A 12,391-nucleotide genomic window follows, 5' to 3' on the forward strand; every position below is an offset into this window, starting at 1 on the left:
AATAGATGAACATTATCAACTTACCATGTTCCGACAATTAAATCTGTGCTTTCTTGGTCTTGACTTATTTCGATAATTTTAGCAATGCCAAAATCTGAAATTTTTGGAGTCATATTTTCATCAAGTAGAACATTACTCGGTTTAAGATCACGATGTATGATCTTAAGTCGAGAATGTTCATGTAAATAAACAATTCCTCGTGCAATACCTCCAATGATTTTATATCTTTCACACCAACTTAATGATTTATGTGGTTGAGGATCTGCAAAATAGTGTAAATGAAACATCTAAGTATGAAACTTAATTTGCAATATAGATGAAACTAAATCAACTTAATCAAAAGAGATTATATAAGGATGAATATAAACGTTGACTAGAAAATTTTAGATTGAAAGTATCTAACCAAATAAAAAGTGATCAAGACTCTTGTTGGGCACATATTCGTAAATAAGTATCTTTTCTTCTTCTTCAAGACAAAAGCCAATGAATTCTACTAAGTTTCTATGTTGAAGTTTGGCAATTAATAAAACTTCGGTCTTGAACTCAGCAACACCTTGTTTTGAACTTTTTGAGAGCCTTTTTACCGCAATTGGCCGTCCACTAGGAAGAATACCCTACAATATACCCATTTTTACGTACGTGTAAATTAAAAACATTAAAGATATTCAAATGTTTACCAAATGAAAAGATTATTATCGATCTTTTACCTTATAAACTTCTCCAAATCCACCTTTTCCTATCTTGTTCTCGTTGGAAAAGTTATTAGTTGCTAACTCAATTGCTGTCAAATTGAAGTGTAAGGGCTCCAAAGTGGCAGTTTCATGACCAACTAGCAAATATAATCAAATTGTTAAGTAAGTTGTTATACTTCTTGAATCAGTGAAAGCAATCTTTTTACAGCACGTACAATTTTCCTTGAGAATAGTCGCATGGCTCTTTCTTGTATTTCTCCTTTGAAAATAAAAAGCCACGAAGATGAGCGTCATCAAAATAATTGTGGGCACAGTAATCAATATAATTCTTCGTACATTGATTCTTTTATTTCCTGCATAAAACAAGTCACAAAATGCCATTATAGACTACTGATAACGTTGACTTAAGATGGTTGTTTGTGGTTAGTCCACGTTAATTTTTTAGCATTAGATTGTAGAAAATTCCAGACAAGTATTATTTATGATAATTTTCATGCACATGAAACCACAATCATTCAAAAGTATTATAATCTTTGAAAGTAATTCAGTGATTTTGTGAAGAAGCTTTATACAATTACTACATATAACATTATTTTTATTGTCATGTAAAATATATTATTATATAACCTGATTCGAGATTAACTGGTCTTGCAGATGGAACTTTGTCGAAGTAAAACTGGGAAAATTCAAATCTGATATTGCAACTAGGATATAGAACCCTTCCCGCTGTGCTTTCCAAAAAAGGCCATGGAATTTCTGTTCCTATCAAAATTCCCAAGCAACCCTTGCAATCGTCAGTAGGCAAATCATGCGTGCATTGAGCAAGAGTGTAAAGGGTTTGTTGATCATTCAATTTCATTGAGTATTTTCCAAATCTTTCATCACTGTCTCCTGCCATAACTGCCACCTTATCTAGCGTCTTCGCTAATGTAACACTGAAGCAACTTTGTTTCTCGTTTCCTTGAGTCAAATTCAGCTCCGAAAACATAGGACTTGTCTCCACTGTTCTAAAAAATTTTCTGTAGGAATAGCGAACCATGCATTGGCTGTACCAAACTATACCCTCTTGGAGGGAGTTGCAATCTAATGCTATTCGATGTGTTGCGTTTTGGACGCATTTTTCACACAAGTCATAGGGAACGTCAGCTCGGCACATGAAGAGGCCATAAACTGTGCTGTTCACATGAGCTTCGTAATATTTCCTTTTGGTGGCATTGGAAGATAGGTAAGAAAAGAGGGTGGTGAGGCTTATCTGTGAAGTGTTATTGGAAGCGAGGGTTCTGTTACTGGAGCAATTGTGAGAGAGATAAAGAGGGTCTTTTGAAAACGTTAAATCTGCAAGATGAGAGGTTTTTGTTTCGGGAAGAAGCTGATGAGGTGAAAGGTTTGTTGGTGGAACGAGATAAAAAGGATAAGATTCATACCTAATGTTACAACTGGGGTAAAGAACTTTTCCTCCAAGTCTCACCCCAGAACATTGTGGAGAGTTTGGAACATCTCTTATGGCTTCACCGAGGCAGGTTCTGCAATCATTGGGTGATAGATCGGGTGAGCATTGAGCCATACAATAAAGGGTCTGGTTGTGGGAATCAGACACGCGTGCTTCCCTCGTAGAAAACATCTTGGTATTTTTGTTAACCGTAGGAGCACGTGCTGCTGCATCTGCTGTTTGGTTCATGGTGAGAAAATATAACTGCATGAAGCTTTCAGGGTTTGAGAAGACCTTGCCAGTGTTGCATTGGGTTGTGGCGACGGTGGAGAAGAAGTAGTTGGTGGAATAGCGAAGCATGCAGTGTTCGTACCAAGTGACAGATTCTTTGGACAGAGAACAGTCTGAGGATAGTTTGTTTTTTGCACCTTGAACGCATTTTTGACAGTCATGAGGTGAAGTGTCACCCCTACACATGAACAAGCCATAGATAGAGTCTGAGGGGTTTAGACATGAGAAATTGGTGTGGTATTGCGTGTGGGCAGAGGACAAAGAAGACAGGTTATTAAGGAGGATTTTGACATTAAGTTGGAGAGAGGTATTGTCGGTGGTTTGTTCACTGGAACAATATTGGTAGAGTGGAGTATAATGTTGTGGCTCTGTGATTGCCAAGTTGAGGAAGCTAACAAGGATAAAGAAGATGAGAGTCTTGTATGAAGCCATGCATGCTTTGTAAGAAAATTTGTTCAGAGCACTGTCATATGAAGCAAGTCACTACTGCAACTATTTTTTTATTTATAATCCATTAATTTTAAACATCCATGTCGTATTTTTATATTCTATCATGTTATTTGTGAAGTTTTATAAGCATTATTATTCATGTCCACCAAAATCTTTTAATCCTTCAATAGATGAAAGGGATACAAATTAGTCAACCAGGAGATAGGTCAACTGATAAGGTGAATAAAACTTGGAAAGCTTAGCTTGTGGTGCAAAATATAAGGGATACCTCACTTAATTTTTGTGATTTTTTCCATGAATTTTAAGATTTTATTGACTGTACCGCACGACCAGGGATTGCACAATAGACGGGCGGTGAAGCAGGTGGAAAGAGTATGAGCTCAAACCACATTAATCTCCTACCAAAGCGTTCCAGTTAGACGGACGGTTGAGAGGTCGCAGATTAAGGTATGGTAAATCGTCATGATTAAGGTAAGACCAAATCAATCCTGGTGGACCTATAATTGTGCCGTAATTAAGGTTCTACTAATCATTGGCTCATGGAGAAAACTATAAATAAGAGTCAAAGTGAGAGGTAGGTAGACAAATTTAATGCACATTTACTTCACTCTCTTTCTATCTCTACCCCTGCTACTAAAATACCGAATACTGACTTGAGCATCGGAGTGTCATTAGCAGGTACCCGGTCGAATCCAACGGGAGACGTATCCTAGATCAACGGACAACCAAACACGAAGAGAGCAAGACCGAACGGTTAATAGCAGAAACAATGTAGGAACATGACAATTTTCTCTGCAAAAAATTCTATAAATTTTGGAAAAATTAAGACGTTATGTAATAAATAAGACAGATTTTGTTTTTATAAAAACTATATAGTACATTTTATTTATGTTACAATCAATTATTATTCTGGTTCTCCTACCAGTTTGTCAAGCTCAACAAGGGTTAGACTTTCTTACACGTTTATATTGTCTTTTGGAAAATATTTATCATTGAAAACATTCTGTATAAAACTTTATTGTCATTTTAATTCAATAGTTATTCAACATAAAAAACATGCCAAAACACTCTATTGTTGAACATAAATCTCGTACACTTAAATTCCATAATTTAAAGTATCTTAAGATAACATTATTAATTAAACATTGCATTTGTTGATACGTAAGATGCACTTGTAAAATTTTCAAGAGTACAAATTGTAAAATGAGTTTATAAGTGAATAAGAGAATTGAGCGAGTATTTCCTATAAAATTGATATATAATTTTTTTTTTACCTTGACCAAAGTCTGCAAAATCAAAATAATATAAGATAAGTTTATTTATGGAGCTTATGCATAAGATATATTATCATTTAATTATAAATGTGTCAATCATAAGTCCATAAAATTCTATTATAATTTTATTCTTAAAAGACATCTCATAATATTAATTAAGAGAGAAAATATGTTAAAATCATTCTTGATTTTGTGAGACGGTTGGACATATAAGAAAAAGCCTTCCAATTGATGATTAAGAAAATTATGGTTTGTCTTTAAAACCTCTTCCATTCTCACAAATGGAACGAGAATTTTTACCTCATGTTTGTTAAGATAATATCGTTAGAATTAATTTTTGAACTAAGATATATTGTATGACAAAATGGTTCCAAAGATGAATTATAGTTTCCTTTAAAAATTCAACTAAGAATTTGTTTTAATACATCTAATAGTCTCTCATTATTTAAGAATCGAAGTTAATAACAATTTAAATACGCATTACTTCCTTAATCCTTTAAGATCTCTTTTGAATATAACATCTTCGTATAATTCCAAATTTGAAAGGAACAAGTGGGTTGTCCTATCTCATATACAAAAGAAGTATATGTAGAATGTGAAAAAGAAAAAACCTGCCACCATGTGCAATATATCGCCCTCCTATAAACTTCCTAACCTTACATCTTTTATCATACCAACTTGAAGATTCCTCTATCTTTCCTAAATTTTGGTTGTGACCTCATATCATCTTAATAATGGACAATATTTTTATTGATATTATCTCAATAATTTGAAGTTGAAACAAATTCTATTATAATATATTATTTAATTGGTGCAAACCTATTTTAAAATATAATATTCTCTCACATTATTAATGTAAAAAAAAAGAGCTCGCTAATTAAGAAAATTAGCTAACATGATTTAATTTTAATCATCTCGTGTAAAAGCATGTTATTTCCTACATTTTCTATAATTGGAATTTGATATTAAAAAAACAAATCAACGAGAGTACATAGTGAATTAAATAAAGTCTTTTGAGAATAATTTCATTTAAATAAGGGAAATTAATTAAATTTTTCTTATGCGTACGTTTAACCCAATGGGTTTTATTTTTCTTAGGCTAAATTATAATTTTAGTGTCTCCATAATTTATTATTTGTGATCGGTCTTACACTTTTCTTATGATTTAGTCCCTAACTTTTAAAAAATTACAATTTTGTCGTAATTCTCTTTTAAGTTATAACTTTTAGAATTTTGTTGTAATTCTTTTTAAGTTATAATATTGAGAATAATAGTATTATACATACTTTTACATTCATTTAATATAGAATATAAAAAAGTAGTTAAAAAAATGTAAAATTTTATATTTTTTTAAGAAAGAAAAAAAGATAAGATAAATGTAAAAAAGTAAAGTATGTGTGTGACAATGATGTTTTAACAACTTTTTTTAATAATTTTTTGACAATAAAATACATGTCACCATTTTATTTGTCTGTTTAAATTTATTCTAAAAAAATATTTAAAACAGATCTCAATATTATTAAAGAGATTTTTTCCTAATATTATTGTAACATTGACCACTGAAAGGTAACTATGGTGACGAGATTGGTTGTTAATGTTTGACTAGACGCATTCTTCGGTCATCGTCGAGCGAGGAGATATGCCACATTTTGGTGTCATTGAAATTTCCAAGTTCCTTTTGTGCTGCATTACGAAGAGAAAAATTTTAGACACGATTAATTTTTCACCATTATCCATTTTATCTCTTTTTTTTTTTTATCTTTTAAATATATTATTGTTAAATTAGGGCAACTTCAAAAATATTACACAAGTAATAGATATGAACTAAATATTTTTTTAATAAAACAATATTCTTGATTATAATATTTCGAAAATATCATTTCCGACGTGTAATTCAATTAATATTCCACAAATCAAACAAAACCTCCTCTTCAGTGGTTGCGAAACTGACAAACCAATAAGGATAAGGAAAAAGAATATGAATTTCTCTGTTCTTTGAATTTCTATATTTGTCATCCAATTAACGAACTCGCACGTGATGGACTATTCGACCAAGAATTGTTCTGTCAAAGAGAACCAACTTGACTTATGAAAGAGACATATAATTACTAATATTACATTTATTAAATGCATTATTATGAACACTCCTAATATAAAACAAAGATATTATATGAAAACACATTTTAGGGAAAATTGGTTTTGTCTTGCAATGGTGAGGAAATAAAAGCAAGACAGAGATTGGTGAATCAAAGTAAGATAAAATGAAATATATGTCCAAAATTATTAATAAGGAGTGAGATTATGGAAAAAATAGGATCGATGACTTCCAATTTAAGTCTCTATCTTGTGGACAAAGTGTGACATCTACACAATTGATGGGATCCATGACCATTGATATTAACATAACTTAACACTATATGAATTTTTATTTATGAATGGTCCTACGTGCAAAAACATAACAAGAGAATGTTCTTCTTCCTTATAAATACATAATAATTAGAGAGATTTAATAACAATAAAACACGAATCAAATTTATATATAAGAGATTGCGACTATTTTTAATTTAAAATCTTAACTCAATAATTTTAGTTTTTTTTTTATATAGTTATCAACTTTATTTATACTCGTAATACTTTTAATCATTTTAAGTGTGGCTTTGGTTTTTTATAAGTTTCTACAACAATAAGATATACTTGTCCAACCCATTTACCTAGACACACTCTCTAAATTTAATTATTGTTGGGTCTTATCATATGAAGACTTTTTTTTTGTCTTTTTTTTTAGTTGAACACCAAGATAGAGTATTGGCTCTAATACCACTATTTAGATTTTTGAGGTAGACACAAGATATTTATTACTAACGAGACATGAGTAAGATGCATATAAAAGATTGAAATAATCTCTAATCGAAAATCTTAATGTTGTCTAACCTTTTCGATGTTTATTGCAAGCAAGAGAATATACTATACATGAAATTTTTTTTTCCTAAAACTCCTCAGTTGAATAATTTATAAAAAATAACGATGAATAAAACTTTAGTTAAAAGGATTAGATGCACACTTTCCAAATCAAGGTTATCTAAATATTTTTGGAAAGTCATTGCTTGCCACATGTTATTAATCTTATAGTCTTATAGCTTCATTGAATACTGAGATGCTAGACAAATTCTCATGTTAGCTATAATAATTTGTATGTCTTTGGTTGGCAGGAACTTATTTATCTTCCAAGTGATGAAAGATCCAAATTAAAAATTATTTAGTAGAAATTAACGTAGAATGTAAAGGATTTTATATAATTTATCCTATAAAAAAGTATAGTTATAATACATTGAGAAAAAATATATATAAATTTTAATAGTGTTTTGGTTATGGGATCCGAGACTGAAAGTTTCTCCTTCAATCGCCAAACTTCCAATGTCTACTGAAAGTTTCTTCATCAACACCGAACAGTTGTAACCTGGAAGGAACACTCTGACGTTCAAGTCATATGGGTATCAAGAAGGTCAAATTGAATATATTTAGACAAAGGTAGTTTTACCTAGTCATTAACGCTGTATTTATAGGTATTAGGCCCAACGATTAGCATTAACTGCTCATAAATACTATATCTTTTGTTTCTCCTTATGTAATATTCACCTATTAAAGCTATTTATACCATTTGTAATGTCATTAATTACCTTTTAACGTTGTCTTTAATACTCTTTCACTGCTCAGCCTCACAACTGGACTTCATCATCCCTTACCGACCGATCTCCTCTCTCCCCTCGCACCTTAGTCCTTATTGGTTGGCCACCTCCTCATACTACAAATAGATTTAACAACCGAAATACCATTCGCTAATTTGGTCATTAATTAAACAAAATTTAATTTAAAAAAATGGTTTTTGATCAATACAAATTTTAATTTAATTAAAATAGTTCTGGATCACTAAATCACTAGAAAAAAAAATAGATATATTTAACCACCTATACTTTGATGCTTAAAAACAAATTTAAATATTTTAACCTGTTTGTGTGGCATTTACATCTCAAGGGAGGCGAAGTCAAATTGAAAATATTAATGATTCAGTAACATGTGGAAACTGAATCATTCTGGTCACAATAACTGATGGAGCAGAGGGAAAGAACAGAGGAGGTATTTTATCACTGAATGTACTTTGAAAAAATTGTATTACCGAAAACGGTACATGTGTCTTATATACAAACAATGTAACAAATGTCTTGTTGTCATAACAACATCGGTCAAGGCAAAAGAAACTTACTTATACTTTTTAATACACCCCCTTAAGTCAGATTATTTATTCCTATTACTCCTATGCTTCACTTCAAATAATCAAACCTATCAATTTTCAAAGGTTTGGTAAACAAATCAGCTAACTGCACTTCAGTTTTGCAATAAGATTAACATTTTTTTAGGTATAGTTTTGTGAGCATTTCATTCCTCCTCAAGGTGGAATAAATAAATTTCCTAGAATACTGCATTGGATGAATAGAAATGTGGGAAACAACCTTGTAAAACAGGTTATAGAGACGGGTGTGGTATGTGATTTCTTGTTTGAATTTTCCATGTTATGATATATTCACTGAACTTTGGTAGTATGATATATATTGTCAAATTTTAGGGTCTTGATGATGTTGATGTCGGTGCTTCAAGTAAGGATAAGAAGGATGACAACCAACACCACAAAAGAAGGATGACCAAGCAACACCCAAAAAGATACAAAAAAGGAAACACAGAGAGAAAGTTTTACGTGTGCTTTAGAGGAGCAAGAAAATCTAATTACAGAACTTAAAAGGAGAGTTGTTGTCCTGGAGGCAGTTAGCTGAAGAGAAGGCTAGAAGAAGAAATAAAGATGATGGTGGACAAAGTGTGCCTTGTGCAAAACCTTCTATGGACACTGACTTTGTTTCCCTAGGGTGGCATGTACACCAACCCACCTCCTCTAAAGACGCATGTGAGGGTCGGATCACGAAGGCGTTACAAAAACAGAGCGCTTAGGACTCCTTACACTAGAAATGTAATGCTTAGATTAAAAAGTGAGTGATATTTGTATTGCTTTGTTAAAAGAAAGTCATACAACATTGTACATATATGAACAAATAAGTGTAATGTAAATTATTTTGTTAAATGTTATAAAGCATGCATCTTTGCTTCCGTTAAATATTGTTAATGTTAATTGAAATGTTATTTCCTTCGTTATTGTCATTGTGAAATGAGGTATTGTTTGGAATGTTAATAAAGAAAATGGCCAATTTCATTGTGTAACCATGTTTGTCATGGACAAAAGAAACAATGTTTGTGAGATGAAGCAATGTATATTAGATGATGAGCGTAGCACAATTGGTGAAGTTGTTGTAGCAAAAAACACAGTGATAATTGTTTACAAGTGGCTGATAAATGATTATACGAGTAAATTATGAGTTTTGACAAAAAATTGTACTGCCAGTTGTGGTAACTTAGGTGACCATGATCAAAATCTATGAATTTTTGACATAACTTCAATGATTTTCACTAAATTTGAGTGTTTAAGTGTGAGTAGAGGTTGGGAAGTCATGTTTTGGCACCCCATCATGGAGGAAAGAAACAATGTTTGTCATACAACCCACTTAGTTAAAGTCTTCAAAGTTGTGCAGCAAAAAACACAATTGTAATCGATTACAACTGCGTGGTAAATAATAACATGAGTATAATTTGGGTTTTGTACAGAAACTTGTATTGCAGGAGTAAGCTATGGTACCTTAGGCTATCATGACCAAAATATATGAATTTTTGACATAACTCTAATGGTTTTTACTAAATTTGAGTGTTTAAGTGTGAGTACAGGCTGAGAAGTCATGATTCGGCACCCCATCATGGAGGAAAGAAACAATGGTTGTCATACAACCCACTTAGTTGAAGTCCTGAAAGTTGTGCAGCAAAAAACACAGTTGTAATCGATTACAACTGCCTGGTAAACGATTACACGAGTGTAATCTGGGTTTTGCACAGAAACTTGAACTACAAGAGCCAGTTGTGGTAACTTTGGTGACCATGATCAAAATCTACAATTTTTTGAAATAAATCCAATGGTTTTCACTCCATTTTATTGATACGAAGTCCATTAAACACGAGCTTCTATAACTTGGTATAGTGATTTAAGTATTTATCATAAATAATTCGCAAAAGCTTAATGTAAACATTGATGATGAAAACTTTAAATATCCATAAGACTAGAGTATTAAAAACATTACAATATTGAAGTAGAAACACAATAATCCTTGAATGTTCGCAATGAAAGTAAATAACTCTAAACAACCAATTCTAACTACAAGGTTTGTTGTCAAAGTTGTTGTGCAAGTGCTGCTATTGTTACTCAATGTTCCTAACTCGCGATTCTAGCGCGTCAAATCTTGTCCCAATGGCCATGTCCATGTTTCCAAATCGCGTTTCGAAGGCGTCAAATCTTGTACCAACGAAGGTCTGTAATTGTTCGATGCAGTTGATGACATCATTTAGTGTTGTAGAAGAACTGCCTTGTTGATTATCCTCCTGTTATGCGCCTCCACGCTGTTCATTAGGGGGTGGGAGGGTTTCTTTGGGAACCCGCATTCCCTCATGATTTTGCACATAACCAAATGAGCCTATAACTTCAAATCTCATCCTTTGTTTCGTCTTAATTTCTGTAATAAAATCTCTAGGGACTTCAAAGTGTTCCAAGAAGATGGTTATCAAATGAGGATATGGTAGCTTGATAATGTCCTTTAATGCCCTTTTTCATCCTATATCTGATAAGATGTCCCCAGTTAATCTCTATGGAATTGAAAAGGGTACACAGTAGCATAATATCCTTTTCAGATGCCTGACCAATATTGATTGCATGAGGAATTAATACTCGAGTAAGAACATAATGATTTATTCTAGGTTGAACCTTCATTTCCTCTATCAGTATTCTACCATGCATGTTAGCATCATCTTTACACACGAGTTGCCTAGCACTTATAGAATCATAATGCTCTTTCCACTCATCGATAAGACCTCCTTCATAACAAGCAGCATCACATGGAAGGGAAGTTGTGACATGAAGTTGTGCTTAAGCTCTACCCAATTATTTAACATACAACCTTGAAAAATAAAATATTATTCAATCATAAACGGTCGCCTTTCACCAATGACAAATAAAATTCTCATCAATTACCTATGTTGTCTGTTTCTTACGGTGACTACATAGGACAATTGGTCAACATCGACAGTAGTGGTTGGATCACCAACAAAACTACGCAAAGGGAGGATCGCCAATGGTACCTCCCCTTCATCATCACTATCATCATCAATACAAACACTTTGATGGTGAGAGGCTAGAACTTTGTCATTTTCATGTGGTGGTTCTTCATCCCCCGCTTCTTTGTTACAGGCATCTGCAAGGTGTTCATCATCTTCTCCAGTAGTTTCTTCATCACCTCCACCTGCAGGTGTTTCATCAGTTGCACCATCACCTTCTTCATCATAACCACATGTAGCTTGTTCATTAAAGATTGGAGTTTGTCGAATTTCAATTGACTCCCTTGTAATGGCTCCAATCTTGGCATTCAATGTTATGATATCTTGATCAGTTTTCCTCATTCTCTCCTCAGGAGAGAAATGTTATGATATTTCTCATTCACCCATCCCTCTATCATCTATGTAGAAAGCAACACGGATTTTGGGTACTTGATGATCTTGCTAACTTACATACCACTAGAGATTTAACTACACCAAACAAAAAGAACCAAATTAGTAAAATAAGACCATCATTGCATAAAATATATATATATATATATATATATATATATATATCACTACAGAAAAATTGTGTTTTACATACAGATTATTATATACAGATTAAGATCCGTATGTAATAAACAATTTATATGCAAATATTATATACTGATATATTATATACAGATTGTTTATACAGATTTATAATTAATTAAAAAAATTTATTTAAAATGAATATCTTAAAAGTCGCAAACCCTATTTTCTTCGTCCTCACTCGCGTTGCTTGCGGCTATTTCTCATAAAAGTGTCGAGCCACTCATCCTCCTTCAATTCCACCACTGAACCTATTCTTCTTTCTCTTTCACTGCAACCCTCACTGAATCAGTGTTCTGGCCGTGGTTCTCTCTCATCGAGCCCTCCTTCTCCCTTAGTGAAGCCTTGGTTATCTCTCGTTGAGCTTTTGTAGGTCGCGCAGTGGAACCCTAATTTTCCCTCATTTGAACCATCATTATGCGTCATTG

The 12,391-nt window shown here is 32.6% G+C and overlaps 1 protein-coding gene across 1 annotated transcript in view; it reads right to left on the reverse strand.

Moving 5' to 3' along the window:
- The window catches only part of LOC106757374 (cysteine-rich receptor-like protein kinase 10), a 3,549-nt gene extending 623 nt beyond the window's left edge, over window positions 1-2,926 (reverse strand). The window contains exons 1-5 of the mRNA XM_014640037.2: window positions 1,320-2,926; window positions 908-1,045; window positions 708-829; window positions 404-614; window positions 25-262 (exon numbers count right to left, since the gene is read on the reverse strand). Coding sequence (XP_014495523.1) covers window positions 25-262; window positions 404-614; window positions 708-829; window positions 908-1,045; window positions 1,320-2,844 — 2,234 coding nt within the window. The 5' untranslated portion in view covers window positions 2,845-2,926. The remainder of the gene's footprint in view (window positions 1-24; window positions 263-403; window positions 615-707; window positions 830-907; window positions 1,046-1,319) is intronic.
- Window positions 2,927-12,391: the final 9,465 nt, after the last annotated feature.

The sequence above is a fragment of the Vigna radiata genome, chromosome 1, assembly GCF_000741045.1.
Source record: "Vigna radiata var. radiata cultivar VC1973A chromosome 1, Vradiata_ver6, whole genome shotgun sequence".
Taxonomy (NCBI): domain Eukaryota; kingdom Viridiplantae; phylum Streptophyta; class Magnoliopsida; order Fabales; family Fabaceae; genus Vigna; species Vigna radiata.